At 44.2% G+C, this 19564-nt stretch overlaps 3 protein-coding genes across 3 annotated transcripts in view; 2 read left to right on the forward strand and 1 right to left on the reverse strand.

Annotated features, from left to right (window-relative positions):
• Positions 1 to 19564, forward strand: part of LOC114546103 (zinc finger protein 721-like) — a 1066380-nt gene that overhangs the window by 567495 nt on the left and 479321 nt on the right. The gene's annotated exons all lie outside the window — the stretch shown is intronic.
• psmb6 (proteasome 20S subunit beta 6) lies at positions 1183 to 16539 on the reverse strand. Its single transcript, XM_028606428.1, has 7 exons — positions 16398 to 16539; positions 14205 to 14272; positions 13837 to 13902; positions 10428 to 10493; positions 9087 to 9216; positions 5486 to 5630; positions 1183 to 1440 (listed from the first exon to the last, which is right to left on the reverse strand). Exons 1-7 carry the CDS (start codon positions 16494 to 16496, stop codon positions 1313 to 1315), a joined length of 702 nt encoding a protein of 233 aa, XP_028462229.1. The 5' UTR covers positions 16497 to 16539; the 3' UTR covers positions 1183 to 1312.
• The window catches only part of trappc1 (trafficking protein particle complex subunit 1), a 6566-nt gene continuing 3713 nt past the window's right edge, over positions 16712 to 19564 (forward strand). Inside the window, exons 1-4 of the mRNA XM_028563569.1 lie at positions 16712 to 16759; positions 17237 to 17335; positions 17779 to 17849; positions 18259 to 18397. Of these exons, the coding sequence (XP_028419370.1) occupies positions 17237 to 17335; positions 17779 to 17849; positions 18259 to 18397 (309 nt within the window). The 5' untranslated portion in view covers positions 16712 to 16759. The remainder of the gene's footprint in view (positions 16760 to 17236; positions 17336 to 17778; positions 17850 to 18258; positions 18398 to 19564) is intronic.

Below are 19564 nucleotides of genomic sequence, written 5' to 3' on the forward strand. Positions count from 1 at the left end.
CTTTTTCCAACCTTTTTGTCTCCTTTTCCTTTGATGGCTGAGTCACTTTTTTGGGGGCTTTATGTCGACCACACTGTGAGCGAGAAGACTACATGAGACACGCAATAATACACTCAAAAATATTTGACTTTTTCAATTAAAGAAACTCTAAACATGTCTGGCCCTTGGTGTGAGTCTTGTTTTCTGGTCTTGACTCCGGTCCGGTGTGCTGACAGGCAAGGCAGCTTTATTTATAGAGCACGTTTCAGCTACAGGAAACATGAAGGAGCAGTTAGAAAACTATTAAAAACTATTTAAGAGAGAAGAATATATTTTACAGTGCAGTATATACAGTATATAATTTAAGTTAAACATATGAAAGCAGATAAAATAGGTTCAAACAGAAGAGGAAATGCTGGGAGGAAATGGACTACAACTTCTTCTTCTTCGTTTTGTGGCGGGCTGCAACCATAAAATGACCTAAAACTTAATTGGGAACCAGAGGGTTGCTGGTTCAAGTCCCAGTGAGGACCACAGAGAGTGGCCTGGTAGCTGGAGAGGTGCCAGTCCACCTGCTGGGCACTGCCAAGGTGCTCTTGAGCAAGACTCAACCGCTCAGGGTGCTGGTCCAGCTCTGACAGCCCCCCCCCTCTGACAGCTCTCCATTTGTGCATGTGTGTGTCTCTGTGTGTGTGTGTGTATTGATTTCTAACAGAGTGTAAATTATAAATTATTATTAAATAGCTAAATGTTGATGTTCCAGTTCCCAGAGAGAAGAGTAGTCCTCTCAGCAGACCCTACATGAGGCTCAGATATAGGGAACGGTGGTTAGGGCACCGGTGCTGGATCATCACCGGGTCTCACACTCACGGGGGAGGACGTTTTCATGTTCAAAACGGCGATTTTTGCCGAGAAGCGACTAGTTTGCAGGTTTGATTTCAGGCCTGTGTGTAGTGACTTCTGACAGAGTGTAAATTATAATCAATGAACAGGATGAATGATTATTAAATAAAATGCTGAGTGGTCTGGCAGCCTGTGATTGGTTGGAGGGACTCTTCATTTCCTACCAAGCTGAAAAATAACACCACATACTACCAACTACCAGACTTTATGCTAAGCTAGGCTAACAGTCCCCCCACTACCAGTCTTTATGCTAAGCTAGGCTAACACTGCAGCTGTTTAAAGAAGAACAGGACAACAGAGGCAAGACTCAAAACTTTATTGACAGAAAAATGACAAGTTAACACAGCTCTGTGTGTGTGTGTGTGTGTGTGTGTTCAGAGTGTGTGTGTTCAGAGTGTGTGTTTAATGTGTGTGTTCAGTGTGTGTGTGTTTAGTGTGTGGAGTATTTGGGCAGCTGGTTCCCCAGGATGACCTTCCTCTCTACTCCGGACTCAGAGATGCTCGCCAGTCTGATCACACCTCCGCTGGAGCCGTCTCTCTCCATCGCCAGAGACAGGGCTGAGAGACAGACAGGCAGGGAGAGAGAGACGGGCAGAAAGGGAGACAGACAGGCAGGGAGAGAGAGACAGGCAGGCAGGAAGACAGGGAGGGAGAGAGAGAGAGAGACAGGCAGGGAGAGAGAGACAGACAGGTTCAGTATAACAATATACTATACAATATATTTCCTTGATGAGATTAAATACCATGTTACACATAAATATATTCTGATCTGATTACAGCAGTGTTGAAATCTCTCTCTCAGTACTTTCCATGACCATGTGTTCCTGAAAATGTCAGTCGACATTATACAATAACAATATTAATCTGTGTACAATACAACGCTGAGGTATGTCTGTGTGTGTGTCTCTGTCTGTCTGTGTGTGTGTGTCTGTTTGTTTGTGTATGTGTCTGTATGTATGTGTGTGTATGTGTGTCTGTATGTATGTGTGTGTATGTATGTATGTGTGTGTATGTGTGTGTGTGTGTGTGTGTGTGTGTGTGTGTCTGTGTTTGTCTCGTTGAGTGTGTGTGTGTCTGTGTTTGTGTCTCTGTGAGAGTGTGTGTGTCTGTGAGTGTGTATGTGTCTCTGTGAGTGTGTGTCTCTGTGAGTGTGTGTGTGTCTCTGTGAGTGTGTATGTGTCTCTGTGAGTGTGTGTGTGTGTGTGTGTGTGTGTGTCTCTGTGAGTGTGTGTGTGTGTGTCTCTGTGAGAGTGTGTGTGTCTCTGTGAGTGTGTGTGTGTGTGTCTGTGAGTGTGTCTGTGTGTGTGTATGTGTCTGTGTGTGTGTGTGTGTGTGTGTGTCTCTGTGAGTGTGTGTGTGTGTGTTTGTGTGTCTGTGTTTGTCTCTTTGAGTGTGTGTGTCTGTGTTTGTGTCTCTGTGAGAGTGGGTGTGTGTCTGCGTTTGTGTATGTGTCTCTGGGAGTGTGTGTGTGTCTGTGAGTGTGTGTGTGTCTCTGGGAGTGTGTGTGTGTCTGTGAGTGTGTGTGTGTGTGTGTGTGTGTGTGAGTGTGTGTGTGTCTCTGTGAGTGAGTGTGTGTGTGTGTCTCTGTGAGTGAGTGTGTGTGTGTGTGTGTCTCTGTGAGTGTGTGTGTGTGTCTCTGTGAGTGTGTGTGTGTGTCTGTGAGTGTGTGTGTGTGTGTGTGTGTCTCTGTGAGTGTGTGTGTGTGTGTGTGTGTGTGTGATAAACTACCTATTTGTATTTCAAAGACTGAGTGAAGAGGTTGCCTGTAGGTTTGTCTGACGAGACTATATGTTTGGTTTGTATATCGGTTTTATATCATTTGTCAAATTTCCCATATTAATCCCGTAGAGTTGTGCATGGTTTTTAACATCTAATACTGCAGTGATTTGCTATACCTAGTTATAGTCATCTATACATCATTGTTTATTGAGTAAAAACGTTCAGATTGTCACAGACATCACCTGGTAGAATAACCACGCAGCACTTAAGTCTTTGGTAATTAATTTTTTTAATTTAGGGCTGCCACCTCTTAGTCGTTTTGGTCTCAGTCGACTAAGATTTCTTTAGTCCATTAGTCATTTTTTATGCTTATTCATGCTTAATTACTTATTTCCAAGAAACTTCTGAGCACATTTATGGTAAACACAAGAGTTAAAGTGGTGCTTTTGCAGGATTAATTGAGGAGAAACTCAGTTTTACAGATGGTTAATTAACTACATTTATATTGTGCTTTTCTAGTCTTAACCACCTCTCAAAGAGCACAGCTCTGTCAATTAAATCAACTCATCGATTAGTCGACTAAATCCTATAAGTGTTAGTCGACTAAGAACTTCTTTAGTCGAGGACAGCCCTAGTTTATTGAGTGTAAAACTATACAGAGGGTCAAATGTTGTGGGCTTACCAGCATGTGCTCTTTTGTTGTGGGGGAGGATTGCTGCTGTCCTTTTATTTGAATTATCTGTGACTTCCAGGGTAACAGGAAGTTGACCTGTATCTTCTGTAATATATTTTACAGCTAACTAGGGCTGCAACAACGAATCCATAAAATCGATAAAATTCGATTACTAAAAAAAGTTGGCAACGAATTTCATTATCGATTCGTTGTGTCTCGCAACTATTACGCCACCTAGTCGCGGAGATAAAAAAAAAATTGAGTTGAGCGCAGAGCGGAGCGAAAGAAAAGGAAAAAGAGCAGAGCGGGGGTAGAGGAAATACGGAGAGAGACCGGAGAGACCCGTAACGTTGTTCTGAAACACTCGGCGGAGGCAGAGAGATCAGTACGACCCGAGTCATCCGAGGTGTGGGAGCATTTCACACTAAATCAATCAGAAACGTGTTAATTACAAGATAAGCAAAAGCGACACGGCATGGCAGGGGCGCACCACGGTGATGAGTCAGCACCTAAAACGTAAACATGTTGGAGTCCTTGATGAGGAGGAAGGGAGTTCAACAGCAGGGTAAAGTCACTACACTATCCTCCTTCTGTTCCGGTCTGAAGGGAGGAACGTACCGTCCCTCCAGTAGCTCTTCTGGTGCTGCTGTTTACTCGTTATCCAGCTGACTAGCATGACGAGCTAGCGTTAGCTCGGTAATAACAGTAATAAAGCAGGGGGGGTATAGTTTACAAGACTAAAGACACGGTTTTATTCACTCGCCTTTTTGGCCCATTCATTTTTCAATCTGTTGTCATGTATATATTATGTGCTTTGTCCCATATCAGTTATTGTTGACAAATATAATAGTGTGTGGTGTATAAACGAACTTAACTTGCACTTACTACAATGATGGTAATAATTTAATGAATAAGTGTGTGTGTGTGTGTGTCTGTCTGTATCTGCTATTTGGGTTACTTACCTTTACACAACTATTAACTAAAACAACAAGTATGTATGTATTGAGTTGATGTAAATTAATGCTTTTTTGTTTGTTTTTTATCCGATTCATCGATTAATCGAAAAAATAATCGACAGATTAAATTGATTATTAAAATAATCGTTAGTTGCAGCCCTACAGCTAACAAGATGTCTTGTGGCTGTGGTTAATTGTAATGAGCGTTGTATATATTATATGCTGTCTTAGTTTAGCTTTATAGCTATATGTGTTTTTGCTGTATTAAGCTTTATCCACACCCCTGTATATTGTATGTTGGTATGTTCCAATTTGAGGGGCTGTGGTCAGGCATTCGCTGTAGGAGAGCTGAAGTGTGCACTGAGGAAGTAAGACAAGTCTGTGGTATATCCTCAGTGCTGACACTTGAATTAAGATCCATCTGTACACAATTGTTTATCTGATTGTTTGTTCGTCATGACTCGCAAGTCAATTTTAATTTATTTTCTTGAAAGAGCCTTTTAGTTACTTTCCTTTAAAAAAGGTATAGTGGAGGATTTTCCCGAATTTTAGAAAAGAAAACTCTGTACTTTTTGAAAAAAAGGCCACACTGCCTGCTCCCGGGAGGGAACGCCTATTAAACGTGTGCACGAGAGAGCACTGTTTACAAGTTTCTGTCGGCGTGGCTCGTACAAGCCTACTCTCCAAAAGAAGATTTGCACTTTTTCACAAATGGAGATGTTTACCGTGTGTGTGTGCGCGGTGCGTGACTTGTGCCAAGGGCTAGCATCGCTAATCATAGCTTAGCTTACATCAACTTTTACTAGCAGTGATTTTAAATGGATTTCTCCAAAAAGCCAAACTTCACCTGTGGAGTAGAAACTCCACGACTGAGGCATCGGTGGGAAGCCCAACGCCAGCGTGTGAACTATATTCTCCCAAAAGCTTCAATGCTTCAATGAATGGCTGAAACCGGAGCTCAAGCTCACCACACACACACACACACCTGAAAGCTCAGGACGTAAACATATCACCAGAATGATTGACAACCAGGAGGACCAATAGTCTTGATGATCCACCCGGATAAAGAAAATCCTCCCCTACACCTTTAACTTTGTTAATGTTTTCTATTATAATTCGTTTAACTGGGTCATTCACAATAAAAGCCCCTCGTTGTTCACATCATCTGGGTCGCATCTACCCTCAACACTGTCTGACCTGTGTGTGTGTGTGTGTGTGTGTGTGTGTGTGTGTGTGTGTGTGTGTGTGTGTGTACCTGCAGCAGTGAGGTCCAAACACTGGTCCTTGGTCAGGTCAGGTTTGTAGTTTGAGTCCATGAAGCCGTAGATGTAAGAGCTGCCGCTGCCACCGATAGAGACGGGCTGCCTCACCATCATCCCTCCAATAGGAACACAGTACACCTGGAGACACACACACACACACACACACACACACACACACACACACACACACACACACACACACACAGGTCAGACACACACACACACACACACACACACACACAGGTCAGACACACACACACACACACACACACACAGGTCAGACACACACACACACACGTCAGTCAGACACACACACACACACACACACACACACACACACACACACACACACACACACACACACACACACACACACAGGTCAGTCACACACACACACACACACACACACACACACACACAGGTCACACACACACACACACACACACACACACACAGACACACACACACACACACACACAGGTCAGACACACACACACACACACACACACACACAGGTCAGACACACACACACACACACACACACACAGGTCAGACACACACACACACACACAGTCACACACACACACACACACAGTCAGACACACACACACACACACACACACAGGTCAGTCAGACACACACACACACACACACAGGTCAGACACACACACACACACACACACACACACACACACACACACACACACACACACACACACAGGTCAGACACACACACACACACACACACAGGTCAGACACACACACACACACACACACACACACACACACACACACACACAGGTCAGACACACACACACACACACACAGGTCAGACACACACACACACACACAGGTCAGACACACACACACACACACACACACACACACACACACACACACACACACACACACACACAGGTCAGACACACACACACACACACACACACACACACACACACACACACACACACACAGGTCAGACACACACACACACACACACAGGTCAGACACACACACACACACACACACACACAGGTCAGACACACACACACACACACACACAGGTCAGACACACACACACACACACACACACAGACACACACACACACACACACACACACACACACACACACACACACACACACACAGGTCAGACACACACACACACACACACAGGTCACACACACACACACACACACACACACACAGACACACACACACACACACACAGGTCACACACACACACACACACACACACACACACACACACACACACACACACAGACACACACACACACACACACACACAGACACACACACACACACACACACAGGTCAGACACACACACACACACACACACACATACACACACACACACACACACACACACACACACACACACACACACACACACACACACACACACACACAGGTCAGACACACACACAGACACACACACACACACGTTGGAATATCTCTTGTAGTGTGTGTAGTAGTACCTGCCCACCCTTCTTGCGGTCCCAGTGTGTGTGTATAATGTGTAGAAGGGTCCCAGTGTGTGTGTAGTGTGTGTAGAGTGTGTATAAAGGTCCCAGTGTGTGTGTAGTGTGTGTATAATGGTCCCAGTGTGTGTGTAGTGTGTGTATAATGGTCCCAGTGTGTGTGTATTGTGTGTGTAGTGTGTGTATAATGGTCCCAGTGTGTGTGTAGAGTGTGTATAAAGGTCCCAGTGTGTGTGTAGTGTGTGTATAATGGTCCCAGTGTGTGTGTAGTGTGTGTGTAGTGTGTGTATAAAGGTCCCAGTGTGTGTGTAGAGTGTGTATAAAGGTCCCATTGTGTGTGTAGTGTGTGTAGAGTGTGTATAAAGGTCCCAGTGTGTGTGTAGTGTGTGTGTAGTGTGTGTATAAAGGTCCCAGTGTGTGTGTAGTGTGTGTAGTGTGTGTATAATGGTCCCAGTGTGTGTGTAGTGTGTGTAGAGTGTGTAGTAGTACCTGCCCCCCCTTCCTGCGGTCCCATCCAGCCACCAGGATCCCAGCACTCAGCTCCTCTCTGTAGTGGTCCCAGTGTGTGTGTGTAGTGTGTGTATAATGGTCCCAGTGTGTGTGTGTGTAGTGTGTGTATAATGGTCCCAGTGTGTGTGTAGTGTAGTGTGTGTATAATGGTCCCAGTGTGTGTAGTGTGTGTATAATGGTCCCAGTGTGTGTGTAGTGTGTGTAGTGTGTGTATAATGGTCCCAGTGTGTGTGCAGTGTGTGTAGTGTGTGTATAATGGTCCCAGTGTGTGTGCAGTGTGTGTAGTGTGTGTATAATGGTCCCAGTGTGTGTGTAGTATGTGTGTAGTGTGTGTATAATGGTCCCAGTGTGTGTGTAGTGTGTGTAGTGTGTGTATAATGGTCCCAGTGTGTGTGTAGTGTGTGTATAATGGTCCCAGTGTGTGTAGTGTGTATAATGGTCCCAGTGTGTGTAGTGTGTGTATAATGGTCCCAGTGTGTGTAGTGTGTGTATAATGGTCCCAGTGTGTGTGTGTAGAGTGTGTAGAGTGTGTAGTAGTACCTGCCCCCCCTTCCTGCGGTCCCATCCAGCCACCAGGATCCCAGCACTCAGCTCCTCTCTGTAGTGGTCCCAGTGTGTGTGTGTGTAGTGTGTGTATAATGGTCCCAGTGTGTGTGTAGTGTGTGTAGTGTGTGTATAATGGTCCCAGTGTGTGTGTGTGTGTAGTGTGTGTATAATAGTCCCAGTGTGTGTAGTGTGTGTATAATGGTCCCAGTGTGTGTGTAGTATGTGTGTAGTGTGTGTATAATGGTCCCAGTGTGTGTGTAGTATGTGTGTAGTGTGTGTATAATGGTCCCAGTGTGTGTGTAGTGTGTGTATAATGGTCCCAGTGTGTGTAGTGTGTGTATAATGGTCCCAGTGTGTGTGTAGTATGTGTGTAGTGTGTGTATAATGGTCCCAGTGTGTGTGTAGTGTGTGTATAATGGTCCCAGTGTGTGTAGTGTGTGTATAATGGTCCCAGTGTGTGTAGTGTGTGTGTATAATGGTCCCAGTGTGTGTAGTGTGTGTGTATAATGGTCCCAGTGTGTGTAGTGTGTGTATAATGGTCCCAGTGTGTGTAGTGTGTGTATAATGGTCCCAGTGTGTGTATAATGGTCCCAGTGTGTGTAGTGTGTGTATAATGGTCCCAGTGTGTGTAGTGTGTGTATAATGGTCCCAGTGTGTGTGTAGTGTGTGTATAATGGTCCCAGTGTGTGTGTAGTGTGTGTATAATGGTCCCAGTGTGTGTGTGTGTGTGTGTGTGTGTGTGTGTGTGTATAATGGTCCCAGTGTGTGTGTAGTGTGTGTAGAGTGTGTAGTAGTACCTGCCCCCCCTTCCTGCGGTCCCATCCAGCCACCAGGATCCCAGCACTCAGCTTCTCTCTGTAGTGGTCCCAGTGTGTGTGTAGTGTGTGTATAATGGTCCCAGTGTGTGTGTGTGTGTGTGTGTGTGTGTGTGTGTGTGTGTGTGTGTGTGTGTGTGTATAATGGTCCCAGTGTGTGTGTAGTGTGTGTATAATGGTCCCAGTGTGTGTGTAGTGTGTGTAGAGTGTGTAGTAGTACCTGCCCCCCCTTCCTGCGGTCCCATCCAGCCACCAGGATCCCAGCACTCAGCTCCTCTCTGTAGCGGTAGCAGCTAGCTTTGAACAGATTGGCTGCCGTCTCCACCAATGGGGGCTCATCTAGCTCAATGCTGGGGGCGGGACATAAACAGGAAGAGGTTAATCACACTGGCTCTGGGTGGGTGTGTCTGTGTTACCTGTGTGTGTGTCTCTGTGTGTGTCTGTGTGTGTGCGTTACCTGTGTGTGTGTGTGTTACCTGTGTGTGTGTGTTACCTGTGTGTGTGTGTTACCTGTGTGTGTGTGTGTGTGTGTTACCTGTGTGTGTCTCTCTGTGTGTGTTACCTGTGTGCGTGTGTGTGTGTCTGTGTTACCTGTGTGTGTGTCTCTCTGTGTGTGTTACCTGTGTGTGTGTGTGTGTGTGTGTATGTATGTATGTGTGTGTGTGTGAGACCTGTGTGTTACCTGTGTGTGTATTTCTCTCTGTGTATCTGTATGTGTGTGTGTGTTACCTGTGTGTGTGTGTCTCTGTGTGTGTGTTAACTGTGTGTGTGTGTGTGTGTGTGTGTGTGTGTGTGTGTGTGTGTGTGTGTGTGTGTCTCTGTGTGTGTGTTAACTGTGTGTGTGTGTGTGTGTGTCTCTGTGTGTGTGTGTGTGTCTCCTGTGTGTGTGTGTGTGTTTTACCTGTGTGTGTGTGTGTGTTACCTGTGTGTGTGTCTCTGTGTGTGTGTGTTACCTGTGTGTTACCTGTGTGTGTGTGTCTCTGTGTGTGTGTCACCTGTGTGTGTGTGTGTGTGTTACCTGTGTGTGTGTGTGTGTCTCTGTGTGTCTCTGTGTGTGTGTCACCTGTGTGTGTGTGTGTGTGTGTGTTTACCTGTGTGTGTGTGTGTGTGTGTATGTGTGTTACCTGTGTGTTACCTGTGTGTGTGTGTGTGTGTCTCTGTGTGTGTGTGTGTTACCTGTGTGTGTGTTACCTGTGTGTGTGTGTGTTACCTGTGTGTGTGTGTGTTACCGGTGTGTTACCTGTGTGTGTGTGTGTGTGTGTCTCTGTGTGTCTCTGTGTGTGTGTGTTACCTGTGTGTGTGTGTGTGTGTGTGTGTCTCTGTGTGTGTGTGTGTGTGTGTGTGTGTGTGTGTGTTACCTGTGTGTGTGTGTGTGTGTGTCTCTGTGTGTGTCTCTGTGTGTGTGTGTTACCCTGTGTGTGTGTGTGTGTCTCTCTGTGTGTGTCTCTGTGTGTGTGTGTTACCTGTGTGTGTGTGTGTGTCTCTGTGTGTGTCTCTGTGTGTGTGTGTTACCTGTGTGTGTGTGTGTGTGTCTGTGTGTGTCTCTGTGTGTGTGTGTTACCTGTGGAAGCCCAGCTGGTAGGTGACCACATCAGCGATGGCCTGAGTATCAGCAGCTGATCCAGACCTGAACAACACAAACATGGAGGTTCCAGGTCTTAGACAGGTCCTGGGTTACTTTACAGGTCTTAGACAGGTCCTGGGTTACTTTACAGGTCTTAGACAGGTCTTAGACAGGTCCTGGGTTACTTTACAGGTCTTAGACAGGTCTTAGACAGGTCCTGGGTTACTTTACAGGTCTTAGACAGGTCCAGAAATGTTTGGAGCTTCCTAAAATCCTTCCAAACAGGTTCCTCATGATGATAAAAATATGAAATAGTTGTGTGTTCTTAAAGAGCTCCTGGACAGTCTGTCCATGTTCTATGTGATGTTAACAGGTACCATGTGTTCTTAAAGAGCTCCTCCTGGGACCCTACATGGAGGAGGAAGAGGAGGAGGAGGAAGAAGAAGAGGAGGAAGAGGAAGAGGAGGAGGGAGAGGAGGTAGGGCTGGGCGATAAATCGATTTTATCGATTAACTCGAATTTGACGTTTAGAGAGATTTGTTTTTAATGAACATCGGTTTTCTCTTCAACCTAACTTTAAGCTTTAGGGGTTTTCCATCTTTACTCTCCTGAGTGGCCAAACCTCCAGTGCGTTGGACATAAACTGCACAACGCTATAGGTAAGAGTCTAATGGCTATGCATTCAAGTGGTGTTCATTTTTGTTTGTTTTTTTACACATGAACAGCCCAATTAATGCATGTTGTAATTAATGCAATTTAATGAAATCAACACATATTTCCACTAAATGTATATGCATGATTAATAACAATGGTATATTGTGTGTGTGTGTGTGTGTGTATTGTATATGTATGCCTTTACTGTGCATTAATAATGTGGAAATATGAACAAGACTTGTTGACACTGACCAATAGTGACACTAAAAAATGTTTTTTGTGTTTTCATTCCTTCTTTATTGTACAGAGAACGTTGTGAAGGACCCACGAATCGATCGTGCCATCGGGCCTTCTCCTAGAGTTGGACGAAAAGACGAGAGATGGGTGAAGTACCGGCTGAGCTTGGTCTACCCACTCATCACCCACATGGGGTTCACGTCAAAAAAAAGATAGAGAGCACCCCACCCTCTGACCCCAAGATCACCACCCACCACCTAAGATGATACTACTTCTGTACTGTCTGATCAATATATAATTGGGTTAACTTTATGTAGGATTGTATTGCACTCCTAATTTTTTGTTTGTTTTTGTTTTTTCTAGTGGGACCTTGGTGTATCTGATTACTGTTAAATTTGTTGTTGTTGTATCTATGTCTCCCACTGTTTTGTAACTGAAAATGTATAAATAAATCATAGAAAACAAAAAAAAAAAAAAAAAAAAAAATCTACTTCCACAAAAAGTGATTAAGCCTTTGTTTGTAAAGTATGTGTGCTGAATTAAATGGCCAACTTCAAACTGGGGAAAAAAATAAATAAAATCTTGTGCCCACTTGGCAAGATATTGAGGTTTTAGAGTCCGTAAATAAAGAATCGTAATGTCGGTGTCTCCTACATTAAACCGGTGCTGCATTCGTTCAAAACCAATCTCCTACAGCCAGAGGAAGAAGACACCGAACTCACTAAAACAATACAAAGAAACATAATGCGGTACCTCGATGACAAATACAGTGACCCTGTGAAGAATGAACTCTTGGACATGTCCTCACCGATGGAGCCCAGGTTCTGTACAGTAGTGATGTGCGATACCACTTAATTCCTATTCGATCCGATACCAAGTAATACCCAGGCTGGTATTGCCGATTCCGATACCGATACTTTTTACGCATTTTATTTGTAGTGTGATGTGACAAATAGTTTAAAGTAAAGTAAAAAAGTAGGCTGTAGGATTACCAATTCCAAAGTAGGCTATAGCTGCACAATGACAAGACAATAAAACTACTCTCATATTATTTAATTATAAAGAAAATCTCAGAGACTCGTACAGTAAAACAGGTCGAAAATTACACACAAATAAAAAAAATGTCCACACACAGCTAGGGCTGCCACCTCTTAGTCGATTAATCGGTGGTTTTGGTCTTAGTCGACTAAGATTTCTTTAGTCCATTAGTCATTTTTTATGCTTATTCATGCTTAATTACTTATTTCCAAGAAACTTCTGAGCACATTTATGGTAAACACAAGATTTAAAGTGGTGCTTTTGCAGGATTAATTGTGGAGAAACTCAGTTTTACAGATGGTTAATTAACTACATTTATATTGTGCTTTTCTAGTCTTAACCACCTCTCAAAGAGCACAGCTCTGTCAATTAAATCAACCAATCGGTTAGTCGACAAAAAAAAAAGTGTTAGTCGACTAACAATTTCTTTAGTCGAGGACAGCCCTAGTGACAACAAGTTACTTATGATAACATAAACACTCACTCCAAATTACGGAGTTTAAATATCGATCTTTTTATATGAGAATCGATGCTAGAGCAGGAGACGTTGGGATCGCAAATATCGATAGTTTAGTATCGATCCGCACATCACTACTGAACAACATACATTGACCCAGACAAGGTGGAACAAGTCAAGAAGAGAGCTGTCACTGAGCTGATGTCTCACCACAGCCGCCTGGTCCAGCTGTGCCACAGCCTCCGCCCAATAAGAAGATGACTTTAGCTGCTTTCTTCAAGAAGAATGTGCCCGAGCCATCTTCTCACCAATCAGAGGCAGTGGAAGTAGAGACAGAGCCTGAAGTGGACCCTGACACCGATCCACTTCAGTGGTGGAAGGGTCACGAACCAAACTTCCCAAGGCTCAGTAATGTGGCCAAAAAAATACTTGTCTGTCCCTGCTACAAGTGCCCCATCAGAGAGGCTTTTCAGTGTGGGAGGGGGCATTGTTTTATGGCCTCAAGCCAGAGGTAGTAGACAGGCTTGTCTTCCTGGCTAAAAATGCATAAAAGAAAAATGTTGAAACTAAAGTAATGGATGCAGATGTTTCATCTTGTTTACAATTTGAGGGATTCAGGAAAACTGTTTCAAGTTTTGTTTGCACTCTATGAATACCACTGTTAAAAGTATTTATTTTTGTAATACATCTAATTTTGTAATTTTTGTTACAGTTACACAGAAGCGTTTTATCAAAAAGGGACACAATTTTATTTATATTATACAAGTTATTTTGAAGGGGCATTGTGTCACAAACTTTGAAGTTAGAAAACTGATAAGCTACAGAACTAAATAAAGAGTACATTTGTTTTGAGCAATTTCTTTGTCAGTTGTAGTTTGTTTTTAAATTGAAAAAACAAAATCGATTAAAATCGAAAATCGGGTTTGGTGTGAAAAACAAAAAACAATCGGAGTTTTTTTTTTTTAAGCCATGTCGCCCATCCCTAAGAGGAGGAAGAGGAGGAAGAGGAGGAGGACTGACCTGCAGCAGAAGATCCGGTCGTGGATCGGAGTCAGCTTGTCCGTTACTCTGTTGGCGATGTAAGCTCTGAGAGAGAGAGAGACAGGCAGAGAGAACAGAGAGACAGGTTTAAATGTGTGTGATACCACTGACAGACAGAGAGAGAGAGAGAGACAGGCAGAGAGAACAGAGAGACAGGTTTAAATGTGTGTGTGTGATACCACAGACAGACAGACAGACAGACTCAGACAGAGAGAGACAGAGAGAGAGACAGGCAGAGAGAACAGAGAGACAGGTTTAAATGTGTGTGTGTGATACCACAGACAGACAGACAGAGACAGACAGAGAGAGAGACAGGCAGAGAGACAGACAGAGAGTAGTCCTCTTACCCTGTTGTGGTGCGAGAGTCGGCACCGATCACAACTCCTCCATCATACTCCACCGCCATGATGGTGGTCTGACAGACAGACAGGTGGAGAGAGAGAGACAGATAGACAGGTGGAGAGAGAGAGACAGACAGAGAGACAAACACAGGTAGTTATCAATCAGGCAGAAACATTATTGATCCATTATCAGAACCCATAAACAGTCAGAAAGCTTAAAGACCTGAAACTTAGAGCTGAAGAAGTCAGACTACATCATCATATTAGAGACGGGTCCTGTAGTTACATCATCTGGTTTAGTTACTGCCCCAAACTAACCCTTACAAAGGTCCCAAACTAACCCTTACAAAGGTCCCAAACTAACCCTTACAAAGGTCCCAAACTAACCCTTACAAAGGTCCCAAACTAACCCTTACAAAGGTCCCAAACTAACCCTTACAAAAGGTCCCAAACTAACCCTTACAAAAGGTCCCAAACTAACCCTTACAAAGGTCCCAAACTAACCCTTACAAAAGGTCCCAAACTAACCCTTACAAAGGTCCCAAACTAACCCTTACAAAGGTCCCAAACTAACCCTTACAAAGGTCCCAAACTAACCCTTACAAAAGGTCCCAAACTAACCCTTACAAAGGTCCCAAACTAACCCTTACAAAGGTCCCAAACTAACCCTTACAAAGGTCCCAAACTAACCCTTACAAAGGTCCCAAACTAACCCTTACAAAAGGTCCCAAACTAACCCTTACAAAGGTCCCAAACTAACCCTTACAAAAGGTCCCAAACTAACCCTTACAAAGGTCCCAAACTAACCCTTACAAAGGTCCCAAACTAACCCTTGTAAAGGTTTAGTTACTGCCCCAAACTAACCCTTACAAAGGCCCCAAACTAACCCTTACAAAAGGTCCCAAACTAACCCTTACAAAAGGTCCCAAACTAACCCTTACAAAGGTCCCAAACTAAACCTTACAAAGGTCCCAAACTAAACCTTACAAAGGTCCCAAACTAAACCTTATAAAGGTCCCAAACTAAACCTTATAAAGGTCCCAAACTAACCCTTATAAAGGTTAAGTTACTGCCCCAAACTAACCATTATAAAGGTTTAGTTACTGTCCCAAACTAACCCTTATAAAAGGTCCCAAACTAACCATTATAAAAGGTTTAGTTACCGTCCCAAACTAACCCTTATAAAGGTTTAGTTACTGCCCCAAACTAACCCTTATAAAGGTTTAGTTACTGCCCCAAACTAACCCTTATAAAGGTTTAGTTACTGCCCCAAACTAACCCTTATAAAAGGTTTAGTTACTGTCCCAAACTAACCCTTATAAAAAGGTCCCAAACTAACCATTATAAAGGTTTAGTTACCATCCCAAACTAACCCTTATAAAGGTTTAGTTACTCCAAACTAACCCTTATAAAAGGTCCCAAACTAACCATTATAAAGGTTTAGTTACCATCCCAAACTAACCCTTATAGAGGTTTAGTTACTGCCCCAAACTAACCCTTATAAAAGGTCCCAAACTAACCATTATAAAGGTTTAGTTACCATTCCAAACTAACCCTTATAAAAGGTCCCAAACTAACCATTATAAAGGTTTAGTTACCATTCCAAACTAACCCTTATAAAAGGTCCCAAACTAACCCCTATAAAGGTTTAGTTACTGTCCCAAACTAACAGTTATAAAAGTTTAGTTACCGTCCCAAACTAACTAACCGTTATAAAGGTTTAGTTACTGTCCCAAACTAACCCTTATAAAGGTTTAATTACTGTCCCAAACTAACCCTTATAAAGACAGAGAAAGCCCTGCAACGTTACACTGGACTCAGTAGTAGCAAGGGATGCACAACTCGGCACAACACCGCTGCTTCTCGTCTCCAGCCGCTTAAAGTCACGTTAATGCGGTGAGCCGATTATCGGACACCTCTGCTCCGGACCGTTACCACCAACACTCCCCATGGGTCTCTTTACTAAACCCGCCCCAGGTCCACACCCTGCCCCGGGACAGAATCCAGCCTGGTCCGGTCCGGGTTATACTTTGGTTAGTCCGAACTTTAACAGTTAATCAGAGTTAGTTAGCCGCTAGCCGCCGTTAGCTAGCCGCAGAAGTGCTGTCTCATTCAGCGTCTTTACAGGGTCAAAAAACTCTCCACAGAGACGGAACCGAGTCCGGTTCGGTCCGCTCCGGTCCAACAACATGTACTCACCCCGGTGCTGACTTCCTGGCCCATCCAGTCCGGGACCAGGTCGTTTTTAGAAGAAATCTGCTGTGCGAAGTACGGCATCATTGATGCTGCTGCCGCCATCTTGTCTCTGTTTGAACGCTCTGTGACGAGGAGGCGGCAGTCATTTACGCCTTTTAGGTTTAGCGCTGTGAATAAGTTACCAAAAAATCATCATAAATAACTCTGTGTCATTAAATAATACGTTATATTTCAGGTTGTGTTTTCTCTTGTTGCTGTGAGTCAAATGTATATTTATAAAACTCCCTGAAAAGAGTTTGGTTCAGGCGCGTAAGCGGACAGCCCTGCTGCGGGGTCCTGAGCTCGGCAGGAAAGAGGAAAAGAAGGTAAACACCGCGGTAGCTCCGTAAAATGTCGGATTTAACTCATGTTACAGACTATATTTGACGTGTTTAACGCATTCTACTGGCTCTTAATTAGTCACTATTTGTTTAAATTATCTTTAAAAATAGTTTAAGTCCGTTTTCATGGCCGTCTGGTGCCGTATGACCCGACCGCATAACCAGACCCTGTTCTAAAAATGCGTAATTTTATCCCGACATTTAAATAACAAATATCAAAAGCTACACGTGATACACAACATATTTAGAAGATTTACCAGACTCTAACGGAGATAGTCTTCAATTCGGCCTCCATTTAAAACACCCAGTGCTTATGATTAGTTATGTATTTATTGATTTAGTGATGTCTATATGTGAATACTGCTTCGCCAGTAACATGGGGATAATGCCTGTCTGTCTGCCTGTCTGCTCCGCCAGTAACATGGTGATAATGCCTCTCTGTCTGCCTGTCTGTGGTTCCAGATGACGGTCCATAACCTGTACATATTCGACCGTAACGGCAGCTGTCTGTACTATAACGAGTGGAACAGGAAGAAGCAGGCAGGCATCTCCAAAGATGAGGTGATTCATACCAACACACAGAAATACAAAAACCTCATTAATCCATCTAGACTGTTAAACTGTCTGTCAAACACTATAACTAAAGACCTGTCTGTCTCTCTCTCTGCCTGTCTGTCTGTCTTTGTGTATCTCTCTCGGCCTGTCTGTCTCTCTCTCTCTGCCTGTCTGTCTGTGTCTCTCTCTCTCTGCCTGCCTGTCTGTGTGTCTGCCTGCCTGTCTGTCTGTCCCTTGGTCTGCCTGTCTGTCTGTGTGTGTGTCTGTCTGCATGTCTTTCTGTGTGTCTGTCTGTCTCTCTTTCTGCCTGCCTGTCCGCCTGTCTGTCTCTCTCTCTCTCTCTCTGCCTGTCTGTCTCTCTCTATACCTATCTGTCTGCCTGCCTGTCTGTGTGTCTCTCTCTCTGCCTGTCTGCCTGCCTGTCTGTCTCTCTGCCTGTCTGTCTGCAGGAGTTTAAGCTGATGTACGGGATGCTGTTCTCCATCCGATCATTCGTCAGTAAGATGTCTCCTCTGGACATGTATCCTTATAGAGCTCAAATCAGACAGACCGCTTTATTTATAGAGCTCAAATCAGACAGACCGCTTTATTTATAGAGCTCATATCAGACAGACAGCTTTATTTATAGAGCTCAAATCAGACAGACAACTTTATTTATAGAGCTCATATCAGACAGACAGCTTTATTTATAGAGCTCATATCAGACAGACAGCTTTATTTATAGAGCTCAAATCAGACAGACAGCTTTATTTATAGAGCCCAGAAACATCAGAAAGAAGGCTTTATTTAAAACATTAAAGAATATCCATTTAAGAACAACAGCTCAGCAAAACAATCAGACACAATATGATGACAGAAAGAGTCTGTCTGTCTCCCTGCCTGTCTCTCTCTCTGCCTGTCTGTGGTCCTTAGCACCTGTCTGTCCTCAGGAAGGAGGGCTTTTTGTCCTTTCAGACCAGCAAGTATCGTCTCCACTACTACGAGACTCCCAGTGGTCTCCGGTTCGTTATGAACACAGACCTGTCTGTCCCCAACGCCAGAGACACACTGCAGCACATCTACAGCAACGTAGGACACACACACACAGAGACACACACACACACACACAGAGACACACACACACACACACACACACACACACACACACACACACACACACACACACACACACACACACACACACACACACACACACACACACACAGACACACACACACACACACACACACACACACACACACACACACACACACACACACACTGCACACACACTACAGCAACTACACACAGACGCACATCTACAGACACACAGACACACACACACACACACACACACACACACACACACACACACACACACACACACACACACACACAGACACACACACACACACACACACACACACACACACACACACACACACACACACACACACACACACACACACACACACACACACACACACACACACACACACACACACACACACACACACACACACACACACACACACACACACCCACACACAGACACACACACACACACACACACACACACACACAGACACACAGCACATGATGCCAAAATGCATCCTATTGTCTGTCTGTGAAAGTACGTGAGTCCAACTTTAGTTTAAATCATATTTTAGGACCGAATCGCCACTTCTCAGATTCACCGTATTCTCGTGTTTGGGTCAGATGGCCTTTTGAATGGGAGGGACTCTCACGCTAGTCTCACGCTAGTCTCACGCTAGTCTCACGCTAGTCTCACGCTAGTCTCACGCTAGTCTCACGCTAGATGTTTTATAAACACTCAGAAGGCTCCACACAACATGAGACTAGGCCCCGAGTATCACCAGGAGCTCTGCACCTTAAAGGGATACGCCACCGTTTGTTGGAATAGGTCCTATCACCATCTCCCATGGCTGTAGACAGGTGATGTTTGTGTACCCAGATCTTTGTGTACCCAGATGTTTGTTTACCCAGATCTTTGTTTACCCAGATGTTTGTGTACCCAGATGTTTGCGTACCCAGATGTTTGTGTACCCAGATGTTTGTGTACCCAGATGTTTGTGTACCCAGATTTACTAAAAAGTGAGTTTTTGTCCGATGCGAATGAACAGACTCCGTACGAGGCTCCTTTTACTGCAAGGTTCAGTGTTTCCCTCAGACAATGTGTTAGTCAAGGTGGCAGGGTTGGCATCTGACGGGGGGGTAGTTAGTAGGGGTGGGGCG

The sequence above is a fragment of the Perca flavescens genome, chromosome 19, assembly GCF_004354835.1.
Source record: "Perca flavescens isolate YP-PL-M2 chromosome 19, PFLA_1.0, whole genome shotgun sequence".
Lineage (NCBI taxonomy): Eukaryota > Metazoa > Chordata > Actinopteri > Perciformes > Percidae > Perca > Perca flavescens.